General features: G+C 34.1%; 1 protein-coding gene across 1 annotated transcript in view; it reads left to right on the forward strand.

The window, feature by feature from the left end:
• Positions 1-24,394, forward strand: part of LOC149796047 (rho guanine nucleotide exchange factor 12-like) — a 344,172-nt gene that overhangs the window by 219,988 nt on the left and 99,790 nt on the right. Inside the window, exons 20-24 of the mRNA XM_089965965.1 lie at positions 77-272; positions 1,747-1,855; positions 9,673-9,795; positions 18,269-18,322; positions 22,414-22,536. Coding sequence (XP_089822091.1) covers positions 77-272; positions 1,747-1,855; positions 9,673-9,795; positions 18,269-18,322; positions 22,414-22,536 — 605 coding nt within the window. The remainder of the gene's footprint in view (positions 1-76; positions 273-1,746; positions 1,856-9,672; positions 9,796-18,268; positions 18,323-22,413; positions 22,537-24,394) is intronic.

The raw sequence follows: 24,394 nt of genomic DNA on the forward strand, positions 1-24,394 counted from the left end.
AGTATTTTTCTATATATGTGATCGTTATATATTTTCTGTTGCCAGCAATCAATATAACTGCTTGTACTACTTTCAGTCAACCTAAAAAGTCTCTTGAAGATGATTCAGTCCCTCCAGACAAGTATCAGGCCCAGGGTTGGGCAATTGCCACATTCCTCCGCAATTTGGGCACCAAGCATCCTCTACACAGTTCTGCAGCAGAGCGGTCATTAAGTTTTATCATGAAGGACAAAAGGGGTTCCAAATTTCTGTCCAGAATGAATAAAAGCAAGGTATGGCTAGCTTACTCATTCCTTTTGTTTCCTTTTCGATATCTTTATACAATTCAGGTCAAACTGGAAACAGCGTAGACCCTGATCTTCGATCACATAATGCACCAGCAGGTTGTGGCTTATGTTTTTTCTAATATATAGGTCTAACAAATGGCATAATAAGCCTTGATCTGCCTGTCTGCTATGCCACTGTATTTACTATGGGTATTTTTGGACTATGCCACTGTATTTACTATGGGTATTTTTGGACTATGCCACTGTATTTACTATGGGTATTTTTGGACTATGCCACTGTATTTACTATGGGTATTTTTGGACTATGCCACTGTATTTACTATGGGTATTTTTGGACTGTGCCACTGTATTTACTATGGGTATTTTTGGCATCTGTTCACATTGAAGTTTGTGTTGAATAAATTTTTATAGTGATGGTGTTGTTATGAACATGTTACTGACATTAAACATAGAGACAAGATAATTAATTGAATTTTAGTACATTATTTCAGGTAATTTGAAAAAATATTATTTTTTGGCATTTTCGTATTATCTTGCATATGAACTTTACTTGCTTTCTTGTATAATCTGCTCTGAATTACTACAGTTTACTGTAACTAACTACTACTTTCTGATAGAAAAGTATTTATGTAATTGAAGATAGATATTACTGTGTTCAGGATCAATAAGGATACATGTTGTAAGCTGACAGTAGAATTAATACAGTAGGTACTTTGACATACAGCTCGGAGGTTGTGTTTATTATAAACTTGTCATAGCTTCTCATAGATTTTTTAAATACATTATGCTCAGACTTTTGCAAGACACAAACATCACTGGTAATTAAACAGTTAAAACAATGTAGGTTCAAAGACACCCATACTAGACATAAATTAGAAACTTTTTAAAGTATTTTATTTAAGGAACTCCTGTGGGTCATAATGATAGCATGCACATTATATATTTCAGCCATCTTCTAAATATAGCAGTTCTGGATTTGCAGCTGTGGTTTTTATATTCAAATAATAAAGGAAATAAATTGTACTTGTAAGAGTTGCTTCCCTTTGTTACCATTTGACTATAATTTAGATGCAAAAAAAAGACTCAAAATAATGTTATTGCATAAAGTGAAAATTACAGATAAGGTCTTGACCAATGAAATGTTAAAGATTGAGTTTAACTTTGAAAGGTCTGGCTGGGGAATTTTGTACATATTTATCCATGTAATTATTTTGACTGCAAGAACAAATAATAATGTTTCCTACCTTAAATATTTTCAGCATGTATGTTTTCTAATTTCATGGTGTTTGTTTTTTGTAAGCATGTCATTATATATGTTTTTTATGTTACAGGTGTTGTCTAATGTTGTAAAGTGCTTAGAGCTTCTAAAGATTAGGCGCTATACAAAGTCCTCATTATTATTATTATTATTATTACAGCAAGGAATTGCATTTACATGAATATAACTTGTATGTTTCAGAGCCAAAAGGGTCATCAGTTTAACTTGCAGCATTTTCAGAAGGTGGAATTTTGTATGCATTGTAATGGAGTTTTGTGGGGTGTTGGACATCAGGGTTACCTGTGTCAGTGTGAGTACTTACTTAAGATCACAAGTTTGCCTAATCTGATAAGTTTTCACGTGTTGTAATGGAGTCCTGTTTAAAATATGGATTTATGTATTAAAGAAAAAATAAATACGGAAATAAGATTGTTGTAGTAAAATCCAGATAATTGGCTTGTCCATGTTTGATTTGGATCCAGGTTTCATATTATGTTTAGTGGAGTTAATCAGGGAACCAGAGAAACCTTAAAGTAGTACTGCAGATGCTTTAAACTGCACACATTTTTTCATGCAAAACATCTTCATGATCAAACTGTTGATTACAGAATTTTTTTTAAAAATGGTATCCAACAAGCTGTATATATTGAAGATGAAAGGGAAAATAAGCCTCTTAAAAGGTGTTAATAATTAGTACAGAAGAATAGAAAGGAATATTCAGATTCTTGTGAATTAAAGCAGGAAGGAACACAATTAAATTTATTGGACATCAGGTTTTGATTTGAATATGTCTCATATCAGGAGATATGGTTACTGTCTTGTGAAATAAAAAAAACAATCTCCATGAATTACAATAAGTTGAGAGATAAGCAACAAGCCATTGAACTGCGTAGGGTTTGGGGTAGTCCTACATGTAAGACCTTGATGCTGATATTTAATGTTTTGGGCGTCAGAGTCTGACCGCCTAACTAACAGCGCTGTATAGTGTGTTTTGATGTCGACTAACATCGTAACAAAAGTAAAATTTTCAGAAATATCTCACACAACTGGCAGCTAAAATAATGGCGCTTTTCTACAAAGTAAAGTCATAATGTTTTAGTCAGACTTTACTTACTCTGATGTCTTTTCTCTAACACAAATTCTCACAAGAAATGGACCTGTTCTCAAGTTTCTTTGGCCTACATTTCAGTTGGCTGGAAAGCAATGAAATCCAGGAATGCCAAAATCTGGTTAAGTTGAAATATTATTCTTTAACAAAATGAATAAAAATTATATTATGCCTATTGGAACTATAAAGCAACATTTCGTTTCGTTAAGAAACATATCCGTCACATGAATCTACTTAAAGATACTTAGGCATACCTCGACTACTGTTGCATTGCACCAAATTCAAATATATGTCAGTGGAACACGAAAATGGGTAAATTTGCTCGTGTCATATTTTCATTCCGCCAGGATAAAGACAGCACAGTAAGTATATTATTTACACATAAATTAGTGGAAGAGTGTCGATATATGTTGCCAAATATGTGAGATATTCCTGAAACTTTGACTACTCATTCCGCTATACAAGGACATTATTTGGATAGTAAGACACAACACTAAAACAAACCAACATGTGCTATGTCTTACATTGTAGGACTAGGTTTGTGGCTGACGTTGGTGAAACTTTACTAGAGGTAAATAAGGTATATGTGTACTTTACAAAATTTTCAGTTGAACATAATGTTTACCATCACTGCATCAGCTTCGAATACCAAACATTTTAAATTATATGTTTTAATCTTTACAATTGCAGCACATGATATTTTGTTACACATCACTAAAAACTGGTCAGACTTGCAGAAAAAATTCATAGCCTTACTGAGACAGTCTTGATTGCGTTGGCAGGTCTTTGTTATTGCATTTTGAGTACTTAGTTCCATTACTGAGTTTACCTTTTGGGATAACAGTACTTAGTTCTGATACTGAGTTTACCATATGTACGTCTGATACCAAGTTTACTTCATGGAATAGCAATTTTCAGGTATTCTTGGTTGCTTTAACCCAACAAAAAAAAAATTATTCTTTAAAACTGCATTTGTGCAGAAAATTTTATTGTATATGGGGATATATCTTTGTCAATTTTCATGCGTTTACAGTTGCTGTTTTCATATCTTTGAAGCTTAATTTTAAATTATACTGGTCATAGACCACATATGCTTATGGAGTGGCTGTTGTCCATCATCCATCACCATTATTGCTACTCATCCTAAACTACTTTTGAGGATTACCATGTGACTCCACACACACACTCATTCATTACATGGTTGAGGTGATCTTAAACAAAAATGGTGCCATGTTACTCCTCCTCAATGGGTGGTTGTATCAACAGTCAGGGTTTTCACTGAAAGACCAAATTATTATGTCTAATTGGTCCTAAATATAAATATTGTCGATCTGATGTCCAGTATGTCAGCCAGGGAACCACCATGAAAGTATTGTGCTACTGCACCTGAATGTCAATGGCCATGTCAGATTGGGCTTTCACTAAAAGACCTTAATATGTCTATTTGGTCCTCAATAGAAATGATGCCAGTCTGATGTTCAGTATTGTAATCTCAAAGTCATTACTATGTCTATTTGGTCCTCAATAAAAATGGTGCCAGTCTGATGTCCAATACTGTAATTTCAAAGACCTTAATATGTCTATTTGGTCCTCAATAAAAATGGTGCCAGTCTGATGTCCAGTACTGTAATCTCAAAGACCTTAATATGTCTATTTGGTCCTCAATAAAAATGGTGCCAGTCTGATGTCCAATACTGTAATCTCAAAGACCTTAATATGTCTATTTGGTCCTCAATAAAAATGGTGCCATCTGATGTCCAATACTGTAATCTCAATGACCTTAATATGTCTATTTGGTCCTCAATAAAAATGGTGCCAGTCTGATGTCCAATACTGTAATCTCAATGACCTTACTATGTCTATTTGGTCCTCAATAGAAATAGTGCCAGTCTGATGTCCAATACTGTAATCTCAAAGACCTTAATATGTCTATTTGGTCCTCAATAAAAATGGTGCCAGTCTGATGTCCAATACTGTAATCTCAAAGACCTTAATATGTCTATTTGGTCCTCAGTAGAAATGGTGCCAATCTAATGTCCAATAATGTAATCTCAATGACCTTACTATGTCTATTTGGTCCTCAATAGAAATAGTGCCAGTCTGATGTCCAATACTGTAATTTCAAAGACCTTAATTGTCTATTTGGTCCTCAATAAAAATGGTGCCAGTCTGATGTCCAGTACTGTAATCTCAAAGACCTTAATATGTCTATTTGGTCCTCAGTAAAAATGGTGCCAGTCTGATGTCCAATACTGTAATCTCAAAGACCTTAATATGTCTATTTGGTCCTCAATAAAAATGGTGCCAGTCTGATGTCCAATACTGTAATCTCAATGACCTTAATATGTCTATTTGGTCCTCAGTAGAAATGGTGCCAATCTAATGTCCAATACTGTAATCTCAATGACCTTACTATGTCTATTTGGTCCTCAATAGAAATAGTGCCAGTCTGATGTCCAATACTGTAATCTCTAAGACTTTAATGTGTCTATTTGGTCCTCAATAGAAATGGTGCCAATCTGATGTCCAATACTGTAATCTCAAAGTTTGGCCATTCAGAATCACTTTCCGGATTCTACCAATCTGATCTTATTAATGATTGCATTCATCCATGGTCCATTGCACAAGTGGGTCAGGTGCCTTGCTGTCTATGAAGAAAGCAACCATTTTGTTATGGTCATATCTGCGTTGAAGTGTCCAATATCTGGGCCTTCTGACATAATCAGTAATTGATAATAGAAAATTGTCTTGCCTCAGACTTTTTCTCAAGCTGGTTTGAATAGTTAGTAATTAGAAATACCATCTCACATGCACTGTTAGAGGGTGAAATGATGAATCATGCAGTTTTGCAATAGCAGACTCCCTAAACATGTCTTATTTAAGGAAAAGACTGTACACTGCCAAGAGTTGACAGATTCTCGGTCATCTTGCATGCAATTTCAGGGTTAAGCAGTCTATGTCCAGGATTGTGACATTCTCTTTCTGTGTGAAATACTCATCTACTACAGTTCTGGTCAACATTGATTTCAGCCCCCCATTCCCAAAAATGTGAAGCTCCATCATGTAAAATGTCCATGCATGGAAATTTAAAATCAAAACCTTTCATATGTGGGATGTGCCAAGATTCCTGAACCACACCTGGATGTACTCGATGGAACTGTCAATCATCAGGAGACTGTCCCTAAAATCCACTTCAGATGTTGGACTACTGATGCTTATATCATTGAATTTCTTGTTTGCAGGGTCATAGTACTCGAGGAAAATTTCACATATTTGCCTGTTTTCAATGCTGTCATTCTAACAAGACAAATTTCTGTCTGTTCTGAAAATGTACATTTTGTAGATTTTTATTCAACAGAATTCAGTGCATGTTCACTGCTAGACAATAAACTGAGAAGTGTGCAAGTTCCTGCTGAAGGACATGTGAGTTTCACTGCTTTCTCCTCCTCTTTGGAGAGAAATGGTAAATCCAAACACCCTGTTTATTTTATCTTCAAAGTTATCATGTGTGACGCTTACTTGTTTGCAGCAAGCAAGAATATCCAGTTCAAGTTTATGAGCAACATAGTGCAGTCATAATGTAGAAGGAGTAACAGATCTTATCTTGGTTATTACACCAGACTTGTTTTCTAGATTGACTGAGGCACCATCAGACTTGGCACGTATTAGAGACGGCTTGTTTCCTGGATTGACTGAGGCACCATCAGACTTGGCACATATTAGAGACGGCTTGTTTCCTAGATTGACTGAGACACCATCAGACTTGGCACATATTAGAGACGGCTTGTTTCCTAGATTGACTGAAGCACCATCAGACTTGGTACATATTAGAGATGGCTTGTTTCCTAGATTGACTGAGGCACCATCAGACTTGGCACATATTAGAGATGGCTTGTTTCCTGGATTGACTGAGGCACCATCAGACTTGGTACATATTAGAGATGGCGTGTTTCCATAATGAACTTCATTGTTAGGTTTTAGGTTTTCAAACTCTGTCAACTTTTGACAGAGCATTTTGTTTATACCAGTAAATATTCCATCTGCTTTTCTTGAAGAAAGGGAGCTCAGTCCTAACTGATTTGGAAGGGGTATTTTCTCAGAATGTAACAAATAGCATAATATCCGATTTCTCATTCCACAAAGCACTGTGTAGTTGATTCATCACTTAAAGTGCTGATGAAATTTTCACCTTTGATTTCATGTTTGATTGTATCCAGAAGGAAGTCTGCAATAAATGGAATAAAGTCAGTGCATCCATGAGTATTCATACTGTATTCTCCAAATTGACACCATTTTTTTTCTGCACAGTACAAAAAAGTTCAAAATCAGAAAATGGTTTTTCAGCTTTTGCATCACAATAGGCAGTATTGAATAGGTACGACATATGGTCTCTATGCTGTTTATTTCAGTTTCATCATGGCTTTAATGAGTAGGGCATCTTCTACAGCAAAATTACGATCTTCATCACTAGATTTTGCCAGTTGCTGCCATACACACACCAAATATTCTTTGCTTTTTGTACGCATTTGAATATGATCAACCTTTAAGTTTGTTGTGTAGGGCACTGGACCTATTGGCTAAAAAAGGGAAATTTAGGCAACATCCTGTATCCTGATCATATTCAATGCATGGCCAATTTATTTTCCAGTGTTTTTTAAATGTGTGAACACAGTGTTTGTCATACTTCTCATTCTTATTTGTCTTATTCTTTGTTTCGCTTGGGATCGATTTTCTTCATTTTTGGATTCCTGCAGCTTTTTGGATTTGCCGATGAATGAGAAGCCAAAAGTTTAATAAACTCGTGATGCATATTTATTGTCTGTTAAGTTCATTAGAGTGAAACCATGCATTGCAGGTCAGTTTGCAATTTATTGATGTTCTCTTCAACCCTGCAGTATAGGACGGTCATGCAGTAAAAACATTATTCAGCCAGCCATTACATCAAGCATCTTAAGTCTCATTGGATGAGGCTTCAAGCAGATGAATTTGGAATTTTCTCCTTCCAAGTCATAAGGTGAAGCCCCTTTGAAGGAAATTAGACTTTAGGTCTTGCAACTTTGATAAGTATGTGAAAGGGTTCTCAGTTCAGAGGTAGAATAGCAATGGCTCACACACTTTTCTGTACACATTGTTCCAGTCTGACTATCATGTATACAGCAACACTGTTAATACAATTCAAGCAACATTGCTTGTACATAATTTTGTGTATATACTTCCTGAACAATTTACACTTTAAGAAACAATTGTGAGACTTCAGGGGAATACTTTTAAATTCCATTTTTTTGTTAAAGTGGGAGGATCAACGGACAGCTGACAAGTTTATCTCTTGGATTTGAATTAGAAAACTGCAGGTCCCAAAAACTTCAACCACCACTGTTGTCAAGCCATACACCAATGCAGCCATCTTGAAAATCGTCTCCAAATGGACTGCTATATCAACACAGTGTTTTCAGCAACCTGAAGTTTTTACCAAAAGATTTCAAATGATGTACACTTTCTACTAAATGAAAATGATGTCAAGCTGGCATCCAGTACATGTCCCACAGTAACTAGTTTGAAAATCCAGTTATTGCTGAAGAATATCAAAGATAATTTCAATATTCAACAGTTAAAAGAAATGGTCTTATCTTGAATTCCTGGAAGTTCTTTGTGCCCAGCAGAGCGTCCGTGCCTTTAAGGTACTCTTGTCATGCTCTAATGACTATGCAAAGGTTTTATATCATGCCACGGGTGAAATACCACATTCAGCAGGATTTTGGTTTAATTTTTTCATGAGCCTGCTTTGATGGAGACTAAAACATAGTGATCACTTTGACTTTCATAAGTAAGTTCATCCACTAACAGCAAACCTGCCAACTCTTAGGATTTTGCCATAAGTCTTACAAAATTTACCCTTAAATTACGAACTTACAGCATACAAGCACAAACTACGGAAAATTATCATCGCCAAATATTCCGGAAAATTTGTTCATCCATGTTTGATTTGGATCCGGGTTTCATATTAGAAGTAGTGAAATTGGGCAGAGAACCAGACTAACTTTACAGTAGCACGTCAGATGCTTTAAACTGCACATATTTATTCATGCAAAGTGTCTGCATGATCAAACTGTTGATCATAGAATTTCTTTTTAAAATGGCGTCCAGCAAGCAATGCATATTTAAGACAAAAGGTCGAAATAAGCCTCTTGAAAAGTGTTAATAATCAACACAGAAAAATAAAAAGGAATATTCAGATTCTTGTGAATATAAGCTGGAAGAGAGACAATTATATTTATTGGACATCACCTGACAATTTGAGTATGACTCGTGGTGAGAAATATGATTGCTGTCATCATGTGAAATCGAAAAAAGAATTTCCAAGAATTACATCAAGTTGAGAGATAGCAACAAGCCATTGAGCTCAATAGGGTTTGGAACTAAAATTTGTGCAACTTTACTAGTGGTAAATAAAGTCTATGTGTACTTTACAAACATTTCAGTTGAACATAATATTTATCGTCGCTGCACATTCTGAATACCAAACTTTTATTTACATTTCCAGCTTTACAATAACAGTTTATGATATTTTGTTGAACCTTACTGAAAAGTGGTCAAATTTATGGGAAAAAATCAACTGCCTTACTGAGATGGACTCATCAGGGTTGGCAGGTCTAACAGCTGCCTTGTAGCGATATGACTGAGAAATTGTTAAAGCTATGTTAAAAATATGAATCACACACCATATAGCCTTGATCAACCTCATTGTTAGCATTTTTTTTACTTTTCTGTTATCTCAATACCATTTTATCCCACCTTCAGATTTGGAATAGCTTGGGGGCAAACTCTGCATGAAGGCCATGACCTTGTTTGATGTAGTTTTGCCTATGTAAGCTTTATGCATAACTTGTACAATTCTTAACACCACCACCGCCCAAAAAAACTCACATCAGTCTCTGATTTTTGTCACAAAATTGTATAGTCACAATATTTCAAATACTAATCATACAATTGAACTAAGTTAACCACTTTTCTGACTTCAGCCTGTGAACAGTGTGTACACAAGCATTGCCTTGAAGATCTTGAAGAACAATGCACAAAAAAGCGAAAGCCACGGGTTCCCGGGCCCAGTATTATGCCATTCCGCAAATCTGCAATTTCATCAAGTAAGTTTTCTCAAGAGTTATCTCCCTTGAAAAGTAAATCTAAATTTTTTTTTAATATTAACTGAGAATTGTGTGTATAATAATTTTGCCTGCAGCATAAAAATGCTTTTCATTGGGATAGACAGCTATAGAAAAAGATAAGTCGTTCATGAAAAAGGGTGAATGCTACAGTCTTAAAGTGGATTAGATAAAGTATAATCTTGTTAATCTAGCATCTGTTTATTTTAGTATGCCTTTTTTACCAAGCCAGGATGCAAATGAATTGTTGCAGCTTGAATATATTCATTGAGTACTGACATGAATTCACTTGTATTTACATAGTACCAATTTTCCAATGTCTGATTTAAACTTCATTCTATTCATCGAATACTGATTTAAACTTCGTTATGTTTATTGAATACTGATTTAGACATGATTATATTCACTGAATACTGATTTAAACTTCATTATATTCATTGAATACTGATTTAAATTTCATTATATTTATTGAATACTGATTTAAACTTCATTATATTCATTGAATACTGATTTAAACTTCATTATATTCATTGAATACAGACATAAGAAGCTATACCAGATTTAAATGTTGCTGGAGATAACTGAATAAATTATTTTTTTTAAGATAATTAACACATGGAAATGTACTTGCAGACTTTGGAATATTATTATCATGGTTATGTACTGGCAAAGTTAACACATGGTTATATACTGACAGTTAACACATGGTTATGTACTGTCAGAGTTAACACATGGTTATATACTGACAGAGTTAGGAATATTATTATTACTTAACACATGGTTATGTACTGACAGAGTTAGGAATATTATTATTACTTAACACATGGTTATGTACTGGCAGAGTTAACACATGGTTATGTACTGTCAGAGTTAACACATGGTTATATGCTGACAGTTGGGAATATTATTATTACTTAACACATGGTTATGTACTGACAGAGTTAGGAATATTGTTATTACTTAACACATGGTTATGTACTGGCAGAGTTAACACATGGTTATGTACTGTCAGAGTTAACACATGGTTATATGCTGACAGAGTTGGGAATATTATTATTACTTAACACATGGTTATGTACTGACAGAGTTAGGAATAAAAAAGATTTTTGTTGCCATTCAGGTTGAGAAGATGTGTTGTGCATGATATTAAAATTAATTAGAAAAGATTTTTGTTGCCTTTCAGTTTGAGATGTGCATGATATTAAAATTAATTAGTCAAGCATTGTGTGTAGATTGATGTTCAGACTTTTTGCATGACAACTGATTTGCGCATACTATATATATACATACATATATATATATATATATATATATATATATATATATATATATATATATATATATGTATGTATGGTAGTTATTTTTGGATACCAACTGACATTTGCTATCTTTAAGAGTTAACTTTAAGCTGTAGATTTGCAAGTTGATTGATTTTCTTTTAAAAAGCTTATTCGAGGAACAGCACATACACACGTAAGACAAACTATATCCACCATGAATTCACTTGTATTCATAGTTATAATTTTCATGGATTTGCTGGTCTCAAAAAATTTCAAATCTAAGGTACCAGTGAATTATGATTTATAAGTGAAGATAATGGGCACCCCCAAATGAATTTAAGTGCTTTAAAAATGTCTTGTTTGCAAAGCCATGAAAATTTATACCTGCAAAAATAAATTAAATCACATTATTTTTCTCTGCTTATTCTAATTTCTCAGAATCAAGACCAACTGCAAACTGCACCGACCCAGGTCTTCCATTGCATAATGTGCCAGCCGATCAAGGCCTGTTTTGTCAATTTTACTAATTTTACTCCTGACAAATCACATAGAGCCAGTTATGTCAGTGCATTATGTAACAGCAGATCTGGGTCTGTGTTGTTTTTTTTATACTGATTTTACTCCAACAAACTGCATAGAGCAAGTTCTGCCAGTGCATTATGTAAAAGCAGATCTGGGTCTGTGCACGTTGCAATTGGACTCAACTTGTTATTGAGTATTTACAGTATACACATGGCAAGTTTTGCTTTTTTCCTCTGTGTGCTATGCTTATCAGTTTTCAAAATATACATTGCTAACTCAAAATATAATCAGTTTATCCAAAATATTTAAATGCATCACTTACCTGTGAACTTAGTTATCATAATGTTAGCACCAATTCTTCATCAGATGATTCAAATAAAATTAATACTGGCTGCAAGTCAACTTAACAAATTTAATATATGCTTAACTGATGATATCATGGTCTGGTGGTTAACATATAAGGTTTAGGAAACAGAACACACAGGAAAATCAGATTTTTGATGGCTGACTATATACTCGACAGTGTGAAGGAACTGTAATCGAAGTATAGGTCACAGTGATATAAAGAGAGCATGTTACCACTGTGCTATTCAGAAGGAATAGTACTTCTTAACCTATGATTTGTATATTTCTCTTAAATGTTTCACTTTCTGCCAGTTTTGGCAACATCATAAATTTGGTTTGTCCCTGTTACAAATTATTTTTAAAAAAGTTGTTTATATTATTTCTATAACTTTCATAGATAATTCTACATAAACATTTGTTTCATTTCAGTTGAACAAGTCCCTGAGAAATTATAAGATATGTTTAGCAACTCCATTGGCAACTTAATTCCCAAAAAAGAAAGAAAATCTGCCACACATGATTTGCATTTTAACGGATTTTTTTGAAAAACTTTGCGATATACTTTTGTATGTGGTAACTAAGTTACACATTGTGGTAACCAAGTTACATGTTGCATCTTTCTCTGTGACTATTCCTCTGCTCTTAGCTGATAATATCATGCTTTATACAAAAGCTTTGTGTTTTTCCATTAATTTCTTACAAGATTCCCAAATGCTATCATGCACATTATTATACAAATTTGAGACCCTGACACATCAATCATGAAAGATCTGCCTCTGTTTGACACTTGGCACCCATTTCCTCAGCACAATGTAGCCAATGTGTTAAAACCAAAACAGCACAATACCAATAATGTGTTAAAACCAAAAACAGCACAATAGTATCTTGCATGTAGAGCAATTTCATATGGGTAGGTAATGATACTGGTAACACTCAGTATATTTATGTAATGCAGGTTTGGTAGGAGTGATTTCATGCAGATCGGTAATATACTGGGACCACTCAATAAAGTATATTTATGTAATGCAGGCTTGGTAGGAGTGATTTCATGCAGATTGGTAATATACTGGTACCACTCAATAAGGTATATTTATGTAATGCAGGTTTGGTAGGAGTGATTTCATACAGATCGTTAATGATACTGGTACCACTCAATAAAGTATATTTATGTAATGCAGGCTTGTTAGGAGTGATTTCATGCAGATTGGTAATATACTGGTACCACTCAATAAAGTATATTTATGTAATGCAGGTTTGGTAGGAGTGATTTCATACAGATCGTTAATGATACTGGTACCACTCAATAAAGTATATTTATGTAATGCAGGCTTGTTAGGAGTGATTTCATGCAGATTGGTAATATACTGGTACCACTCAATAAAGTATATTTATGTAATGCAGGTTTGGTAGGAGTGATTTCATACAGATCGTTAATGATACTGGTACCACTCAATAAAGTATATTTATGTAATGCAGGCTTGTTAGGAGTGATTTCATACAGATCGGTAATGATACTGGTACCACTCAATAAAGTATATTTATGTAATGCAGCTTTGGTAGGATGGCATGGTAGCAACACATTTCTTTCTTTGTCACCTTGTAAGAATTACATGAAATTTTGTAGAAGTTTCCCTATTACCATAGTGATTATAGTAATACAACTATTTTGTCTTAAGAGCACAGGTTCTCACTGTTTCATATTAGAACAACTTGACAACTCAACACGTGCTTTAGCAGACAAATCATAGCTAAGTAATATGATTTTAACATGTTATATTTACCTCAGTCGTGATCACAATGTTTTCAAACTTCTGTCGTCCAGTGACTTTCATTGTAAGCTCTTTAGGCTGCATTTTAGTAGCTTGTCAAATGACACATTTAACTTGTCCGTTTCCAGCACCCTGGAACTTTGCTCTGGAATAGTAGTCCAGTTGAGATTAGAAATGCCCACACTATTTCCTTCTTTCAAACCCAATATATCCAGTGGTTTCAGAGATGCAGCTAAAATAAATTCTTTTGTATGAGGGCCTCAAGGTAGATTAGTTCTTAGCTAATTATGTTACCCTCTTTAAATAAAGTCATTGTTATTATTATTATTATTATTATTATCTTGCAATCTACTGGACTTTTGACAGCAGTATTTTGTCTAAATTAGACAGTGATAGCAGAATTGTGGGGATGTGATTTGGTTTCAAATTTGGCTCAATCCATCCATTTCTTCTGATGAACATTCCATCCAATCTTACTGCAACCCAGTTAAGAAAGATCATGTAGTTGACAATGGTGGTGTCATAATGTATGTATATATATATATTCATATATATATATATATATATATATATATATATATATATATATATATATATATATATATATATATATATATATATATATATATATATATATATATATAAAATCACTTCACATTTCTTGAGGCAGCAGGATATTTAACTCTGTGTTGTTGAGTTCTTATGGAATGAACTTTCACATATATGAAGACCAATTCTGGTTGTCTTTATCTGTTAACGACCAAATGCAAATTTGTATATTTAAAAACTACAAGAGATGCATCTTGCTGCTAATATTGGGATTATTTATATAATTTTAACTGATGGCATTAACTTCTGTATCTAACTTTTATACAAGTCACTTTTGCTATATGAAACAAATTAAGTTATGCAGCCATCTGGCCAATGTACTTGTCCTCATGTTGCCTTCATGGTGAGTTGAGTTTGAGAAATCTGCCTTAATATATGGATGTAAGTTTTAGCTCAGTAAAACTGATGTCTGATGCGATACAAAGTGTTCTCAAAAGTCTTCCTTTTGTGGTTTCTGGTCCAGATTATATAAATAACTGTGTACGTCTGCATGGCTTCTGGTCCAGATTATATAAATAACTGTGTACGTCTTCATGGCTTCTGGTCCAGATTACATAAATAACTGTGTACATCTTCATGGCTTCTGGTCCAGATTACATAAATAACTGTGTACATCTTCATGGCTTCTGGTCCAGATTACATAAATAACTGTGTACATCTTCATGGCTTCTGGTCCCGATTACATAAATAACTGTGTATGTCTTCATGGCTTCTGGTCCAGATTATATAAATAACTGTGTACATCTTCATGGCTTCTGGTCCAAATTATATAAATAACTGTGTACTTCTTCATGGGGGTCCCCGAGTGGCCGAGTGGTCTAAAGCGCTCACTGTTCCAGATCACTGCCATCTCACCTCTGTCTGCGTGGGTTCGAGTCCAGGGCTCGGCTAGCGTGGGTACGTGGGAAAGCCTGCCAGTAGCTTCTCATGGGTCGGTGGTTCTTCCCTGGGTTTTCCAGGGTTCTTCCTCCACCAGTTATACTGGCCGCCATGTATAGCCTATCTTGTGCTGAAAAAAATGGTGTTCAACCCTAGAACAACAACAACGTCTTCGTGACTTCTGGTGCAGATTATATAAATAACTGTATATAAATAACTGTATATCTTCATGGCTTCTGGTCCAGATGGTGTCGTGTAAATAATTGTATTCGTCCTCATGGCTTTTAATCCAGATGGTGTAAATAACAATATGTATTCTTGTGACTTCTGGTCCAGATGGTGTGTATAACTGTATTCTTTCTCGTGGCTTCTGGTCCAGATGGTGTATATAACTATTTGTCCTCATGGCTTCTGGCCCAGATGGTGTATATAACTGTAATCTGCGCAAGTTGCCGAATGAACTCTCATGACCACTTTGTTCACTTTTTTAAACAAATCTTGTTTTAGAAACCACCTGTTGGAAGGAAGCAAACATTTGTCCAATTTTTAAGAAGGGTGATCCTTCCACTGTTTATAATTACAGACCAATATCTCTTCTCAATAATATTAGTAAAGATTTTAAAAGACTGGGTTTTGGATGCGTTTCTGTAAAGAATTATACACCTTTCCAGCAGTCTTTATTCCAGGTTATTACACCTTTCCAGTCAGCCTTTATTCTAGGTTATTTGATAGTTAACATAAGCAGTAGATTCTGCTAAGGAAAACAGAGTTGTATTTTGCACTACAAATAAAGCTTCTGAGCACATGTGACATAAAGGACATGTCTATAAATTTGAAAGCTGCTGGTATCGTAGGAGACCTTTTAAATTTCCTTGTCATGGTAAAAACAGAAGGCAGTGATACTTCCTGAAGTATTTTCAGAGTGAAGAAGTATTAACAACTATATCCCAGGGATCGATTTTAGTCCCTTTATGTTGTATTTAAATGCTAATAATCCAATCGTAACTGCCCATAAATCAAATCGGATTTGAAAAAATCTCAGTTGGCAAGTAATTGCTTTATTTTCTGACCCTTCTGAAACCAAATCCCTGACAATTTCTACAACAATTAATAAGCCCATACATCAACCACTGTAAACACTCAACTAGAGTTCATGAGTTGAAACATCTGGGCTTTTTCTCTTAAAAAGGTCTGTACATGGCACAAAACAAAAAGACAATGTAAAAGAAAAGTTCTGGTAAAGAAATAATTAAATGCATTTGCAAAATTTCAGCTTGGCAGGAGATCATTAAAAGTTACATACTCCTCTCCCTCCATAACTCGCGCACAAAAGGGTCCACAAACATAGACTGCACTGTAAGGGGGCAGTGTTAGGAAACTGTGCTGTTTAATAACTGAATCCTCGTTTTACAATCATGTCGATAATAATTTGTAATAATGCGATTTTTCTAATGAAGTTAAGTTGTTCATTATTCTGTTTAAATAACATTTATTTTCAAAATGTCCAGCATGTGAAAGATTGTTCCAATTGGTTTCAACAGTCTTCACATGTAAGCAAAAAATCTGTTTATTATGTCACTGCTTTTTGTTTTGTTGATGTCAGGTTCCTAAATTGGTGTTTAATATTCCACAGAGCAGGGAACTAGACTAACTGTTGATACACCACCAATCAAAACTAAAAGATAGAATTAGAACACAAATTTCAGTTGATTAAAAAGTTATTTAATTTGTATTTTTTTATGAAAGTACTGCCTCCACTCGGCGTAAGTGACATTTTCATTGACCGGAATTTCCTTACATATTGGCCTGTTCAAGAATTCTCTGAAACTCGCTTGCCCACAATGATCCGTATCTGTGAAATCAAGCTCTTTATTTTACGAAGTATTCATTTCGCTTGGCTGCCTTGCTATCTTTGATCACAGTTATGAAAGAGTCGGTTAATTTAAGGTAGTTTATGGTACATACACAGTAACATTTATAACAGTGTTAGATTGATCACATGAAGGGAGTTCAACCGACATATGACTGGGACTGCTAGATTTTAAGTTTGTATGATTTTCATGCCTTTTAACTTTTTTTTATTCCACCTCCTTTATTTGATTCAAAAGATATAATTAACATGATAATACAAAGGAGGCCAGCTTTTAATTCAGTGCAACAATACAACAAATACATTCGCAAATCAGTTATCAAAACACAGTCGGCACTTAATCAGGTTATCAGAGAAATACTCGCGGACATGGCTGTTACAGTATATTGATGCATTTTATGTTTAATTACAAGAAGACACATTGCTATTATGATGGTTACACTTAAAAGGAACTAAAAGATAGAACTAGAACACAAATTTCAATTGCTTAAAAAATTATTTAATTTTTATTTCTTTATTTGCCTCCATTCGGCGTAAGTGACATTTTCATTGATCGGAATTTCCTTACATATTGTTAATTGCAGTGTACTAGGAATGTCTTTTGGAAACAAAATGTAAAAATTGTATAACCTATTTTTAAATTTGATATTTCATAATATTTATTAAAATTTTCAGGTCCTTACTACCATTTTCGACGATAAAACGAGCAGTATATCAAAGTTTCTGTTATCAGTTTTGATCGCTATTTTCTTCAAGTTATTTGTGCATTATAAGCAGGTTCGCGAGTTATCAGGGCAGAAGTTATCGAGAGAATGGTGTAGATGTCTTTTATATGGCCTATTCAGGAAGGTATGGTATAACTATACATTACTTGAGAAAACTAAACTTAAGAAAATACAAAAATACAAAATGAAGCAGCCAGAATCATGACTTTTGCAGTAAAATTAGTATCTTTTGGAGCTTTACATGGAGAAAATTATACTTTCATACATAACCTTCATTTTATACACACGCTCGTTGTTGCCAGGAATGCTGGCTATGTAGATGAGAAGCCACTGGTGAGGGGATCAGAATAAGAGTGGGACAGTATTAAAATCAACCAGGACCATTTTAGTTCATCATGTATACAAAATTGATTGGTGAAGTAGAATTTAACCTCCTTTGTCCTGGTTATGTAATAGGTGGTCACGGATATGGAGCTGTCAGGTTGGCATTAACAGACATTTGGAATACAGGTATATTTAAATTGACCTATCAATATACAGGTCAGTAAGACATGGCAGTACTCTTCAGAGTCATGACTATGATTCACTTGTGCAATAAACCCAGTAAATCTTGTTCATTGGTTTATATCATATAATGTAACTGATGTAGAAATAAGAATTTTTTTTTAGTCCATCTAAAATTCAGTTCCAGCTTGAAAAGAATGTGTCCAGTTCCTGAATAGGTTTTATTTTGAAATCATTTGGAATTGGGATGGAGGAAATTGAGCTGAAATCATTTGGAATCAGGATGTCCTGAGGAAATTGAGCTAAAATTGTTTGGGATTTGGATGGCCTGAGGAAATTAAGCTAAAATCATTTGGGATTGGGATGGCCTGAGGAAATTGGGCTCAATAAGCTGTGTCATTCCTACCTGGTATGTGTATATATTGAGTGACAGAATAAAAAACCAAAGATTTTGATGGTGCCTTTACTTATGCACTGACACACTTTTTTTAGCAACTATAATACTAAATATAAATATCCATGGGAATTTGTGCGAAAATTTGGCAAATATTTTTCTTCGCTGAATGAATTTTCAAATCCGTTTAAAGTTCTTATTAACCCAGTTAGCACAATACTTTTCAGATTTTTTTGTATATTAGGAACTGTTTTACTACACAAGCTTTTGTTCATTTTTTTGTATATTAGGAACTGTTTTACTACACAAGCTTTTGTTCATTTTTTGTATATTAGGAACTGTTTTACTACACAAGCTTTTGTTCATTTTTTTGTATATTAGGAACTGTTTTACTACACAAGCTTTTGTTCATTTTTTTGTATATTAGGAACTGTTTTACTACACAAGCTTTTGTTCATTTTTTGTATATTAGGAACTGTTTTGCTACACAAGCTTTTGTTCATTGTTTTGTGTATTAGGAACTGTTTTACTACACAAGCTTTTGTTCATTTTTTTGTATATTAGGAACTGTTTTACTACACAAGCTTTTGTTCATTTTTTGTATATTAGGAACTGTTTTACTACACAAGCTTTTGTTCATTTTTTTGTGTATTAGGAACTGTTTTACTACACAAGCTTTTGTTCATTTTTTTGTATATTAGGAACTGTTTTACTACACAAGCTTTTGTTTATTTTTTTGTGTCTCCAAAATAAGTTGACCAGGATCAACAAGAATGATTACAGTATGTGTACATGATGATGGCCATGTGTGGACTAGACCTATTTGTTCATTTTACCCCAGATGTGGACTAGACCTATTTGTTCATTTTACCTTAACTGGTGCCTGATATGTGAACTTGTTAACTCACACTAAGACCTTTCATTTTTTAATCAGTAATGTATTAAAATTTGAGCATTTTGATGGGTGCAGTGATTTGTTAGCTGGTAAGAAAGCACCCCATTTTCACCTAATAGATTCTATCATACAGTATAAAAACTGGATCATTGTATTGTGCATACATTGTGCAGCGTTATGATCATATTGTTGCAGTTAAGCAAGCTGGCATTTGTTTGTTTGTAGGGTATTAATACTCTGTATGGAGTGAAATCTGAAAGAACTTTATGCACAGGTGGATTATAGTCTATGATTTTTAGAAGTGGACCCATTCTTGACAATTATTTGACCATATATACAGATATCATGTGCAGTGCTGGGTCAGGGTTAAAATATATTAGATTGGACTTTAACATTCACAAAGGTGCAAAGTCTTAAATGAAGAAGGTCCCAGTTTGCTCACCCTAACTTTTATTGTCACAGCAAGTCAGTTATTTGTCTTTGCATGAATACTAACAAATTGTACAGTGAAATTTCCATTAATTGGACACTGTTTGGGCAAATATTTTGGTTTTGTTTAATTGGTGGCCAGTATAGAGGGGTTGGTTTATTAGAAAGGCCTTATGTGGCTAAAATGTTGCTGGTTTGTCAAGGAAGTCATATTATGAAAGGCCATTTTATTGAAGTTTCCCTGTACTTTGAATATTTTTAGTTTTCACATTGATCAAACACAGCATGATGAATGACGTAATAATGTTTATAAAACATTTTATAGAATCTTGCATAGACTTCTGAAGGCCTCTAACATTTTACATGTGCACTTTTATCAGGATAATATAAATAAAGCATGCCTTTAATTTCATGTTTGCTAATTACTAATTGCTTTTGACATAAATAACAAACCACTAACACCCCAATTCTCCCACTGCAATGCAGTCACTTTGTAATTTGTACTTAACATGTGCTTCATAACATCTGGCTGGTTTTTATGTATATAATCAGAGAAACAACTTTTCAGCATACATTTAATTGAATCATAATTTTGTGAATATGAAATTTTCACAAATTCAAAAGTAAACTGTCTTTACAGATACATTCATTATGATAGTTACACCTTGATTTTTGCTTTCTAACATGTTTGCCTTGTGAATTTTTATTGTACATCTTTTAAAAAAAGCTTGCTGTTTTATCTGCATTTTTGTAAGAACTCCCATTCTCATAAAAAATCCTAATGGTGTATTGCTCTGGATTAGTTTTAAGCTACTATCAATAAATCTGCAGGGCATTAATTTATGCTGTAGAATGCAAGCGGAAAGTTAGAGAAGTTAATTGTTTCCATAGCCATTAGTAGCATGGTACTGAAAACTAGAAATCCATATATAGGACTTAGCATGATTAGAAATGTTCTCTTCATGTCCATATATAGGACTTAGCATAAAGGATTTAGCTTGATTAGAAATGTTCTCTTCATGTCTATATATAGGATTTAGCATGATTAGAAATGTTCTCATGTCTATATATAGGATTTAGCATGATTAGAAATGTTCTCTTCGTGTCCATATATAGGACTTAGCATGATTAGAAATGTTCTCTTCATGTCTATATATAGGATTTAGCATGATTAGAAATGTTCTTTTCGTGTCCATATATAGGACTTAGCATGATTAGAAACATTCTCTTCATGTCCATATATAGGACTTAGCATGATTAGAAATGTTCTTTTTGCAACCCTTAGCATTTATGTCCAGTTTAGTCCCACAAGTTCAACACCAGCCCTATAATGAACATTTGGATTGTTGTCTTTGCTAACCCTTTACTCCAGTATTCTATGCTACAAGTCCAATGCCAGACTTACTGTGTATATCTCGATTGTTGTCCTTGCTACGGTTTACTCACCAGGCCTATTATAAATATTTGGAAATACTTGGATAAATCCATTTGGCTTAATCACAAAACGTTTGAGCATGAGATTGTGCTTGTTGATAAAGAAATATTGATGACAAATAATCATCCTGCACAATGAAATTTAGCAGCAACATTTACAGAATAGTACAAAAGTGATCCCCTCGGAATTTCTGCCAAATTTAGAAGAAATTAATGAACTATAACATGGAGAATTCTGATTTTTTTATTTCGTGTTTAAGATCTTTTGCAGAAAGTTTCAAAAATTACAAGGACTGTTGGAGCAATAGATTTAATATTAAATTACCTTTAATAAATTGAATGTCTACATGTGAATAATCTAACAGTGTCAGTCTATATCAGTGCTGCACAATATGCCATTGGCTCAGAGTATACACTATTCATTCAGTTAATGGTTTTAGTGAACAATAAAGACCCTGATATCCCAGTGGATCAGACTATACACTGTTCATTCAATTAATGGTTTTTCATTGGTGTAGACCCTGATATGCCATTGAATGACATCAAATCTGGGTTTTTTCACAAGTATGATACTGATGCAAAAGACTATTTAGATATTTCAGGGACAGGTGAGTGAGATTAAATTTTATATGGTATATATTTTGTAGGTCATATGAGTGGGATTAAACTGTAAGTGGTAGATATTTCAAGGTCATATGAGTGGGATTAAACTGTATATGCATGGCTTTGAGTAGCTATAATTCTTCCAAACTAGTACATCTTACTGTCTTTGACGTTTTTTTAATGTAAAGCTGATTAAGATTGGTATGCTTTCAGTGTTTGTGTAAAGTAAGCTGGTTGCACTTATTAGTTTTTGTTGGCTACTGTTAAAAAATTTAGTTTTGTTTAAAAGCATAACGATTTCAATCTTCCTAATTGCCTTGTTTGACATTATGTGTGTTACAGCAACACAGTTTTACCCACCAGTTAGCGAGAGTGAGAAAGAAGTCAACACTCCCACAATGGTCCCATCTCAGACTAGTATGTTCAGCGTCCAGCCTTTGAAAGAACCCGAAGATAAAGAACTCAGTAAGTTTCTGGCTTTATTATTTATTTACCTGCATTCACAGATACTGAGATGCATGTATGACCTAAAGATGGTGATTACATCATTTTCAGCAGTTAGAATTTCTGCGAATTTTCATTTTCATGTCTATGTTTAAGTTCCTCAAAGTTTTATTAAGGGAATGTGTATTGTACAGTGAAACACGCCTTAGTGAGCACTGGATCCACCGTAAATTTAATAATACCAAAATGTTGCATGCTAGACTGGTTCTTTTTCCCGGGGTAAATGACTAGACTGGTTTGTATTCCTATCATAAATGTAGATCTGTTGTTGATGTTGTTCATTACCTACCATTTTCAAGTTTTTCACATATTGGACACATCTAACATGTTTTTCAGTTAAGTATCTCACCCACACTGATATAACAGACCTGCTGACCTGTACGGTTTTGCCGTAAGTCTTATGAAAATTACCTTAAAATACATATTTACCGAATACAAGGAAAAACTATGGAAATATGATTGTTGTGGTAAAATCTGGGTAATTGGTTCATCCATATTTGATTTGGATCCGAGATTCACATTATTGTTAGTGGAATTAGAGACCCAAGCTAACTTTATAGTTGTACCTCGGATGCTTTAAACTGCACATACTTTTAAAGGCAAAGCGTCTGCATGATCAAATTATTGATTATAGAATTTTTTTAATGGCGTCCAGCTATCGATACATGTTAAGCTATCATGGTACCAGTTGTTTTTCCATAGACCTCAATGCTAATGTTTTGTGAAATAAATATACTTTCTATCCTACCTCAGCATGCATGTCACACACTGTCATAGAGAACAATGTTAGATTGTCAGTTTGACAAGGGCAGAACCAGGTACTCCATTGCATTTAAGAGAGATAACTCTGCTGGAACTAGACAGGGGTAAGAGTTCTCTTGTCACAACAGACACATTTTCAGTCATGTGTACCACATTTTCAAAAAATCATAGAAAATACAAACTATGATCTAGATAGAAATTTACATAATCTCACATGTTGCCAAGAGGCTTAACTTTTTTTAACCCTAACAGAAAGTAAAACTCTTTATAATGCACCAGGCACAGCTAGTTTTGTAGTTTTATTTCTGAATACGCTGTTCCCTACACCTTTCGCTCTGTACATGTAGTTGGTACCATTACACCTGAAAGACAAAAGCAAAAAATAAGCTTCTTATAAAAGAAGACTACAGAAGAATAAAAAGGAATATTCATATTGTTCTGAATAAAAGCAGGAAAGGGCACAGTTAAATTTTTTGGACATGTTCTTTTGAGTATGGTGGGAGTTACAATTGCCATCATGTGTACTGATGTCAGGTTGAGAGGTGGAAACCTGCTATTGAGCTGCATAGGGTTTGATATTGAAGTTTGTGCAACTTGAATAGAGGTTAATAAGGTTTTTAAGATGAACATAATTCTTACCATCGATGCATTAGTTTGGAATACCAAACTTTTTAAATACGTTTTCCAACTTAACAATATCAGTACATGATGTTTTGTTTCACCTTACTGTAAACTGGTCAAACTTACGGAAAAAATATCTGCTGCCTTACTGAGATGATCATGTTAGGGTTAGCAGGTTTGATATAACAATGATGTTCCATCAAAGTATTGATCAATTAATATACCCCTTTCTGTAGCCACATGCCCCCTCCCCTGATTAATAGAACTACTTATTGATTTGATGATTTCAGGAGTACATTTGGCTTGTGTATTCATGCAATTTTTTTAATTTATTGGTCAGTGGATTTTCAGGTCTCCACTTACACACCGCACCCTTTAATTATCAGGAATTTTATTCTCACAGTTAAGCACATGGAAGTCAACTGCAAGAAACCAA

The sequence above is a fragment of the Sinohyriopsis cumingii genome, chromosome 7, assembly GCF_028554795.1.
Source record: "Sinohyriopsis cumingii isolate HCF-2022 chromosome 7, ASM2855479v2, whole genome shotgun sequence".
Lineage (NCBI taxonomy): Eukaryota > Metazoa > Mollusca > Bivalvia > Unionida > Unionidae > Sinohyriopsis > Sinohyriopsis cumingii.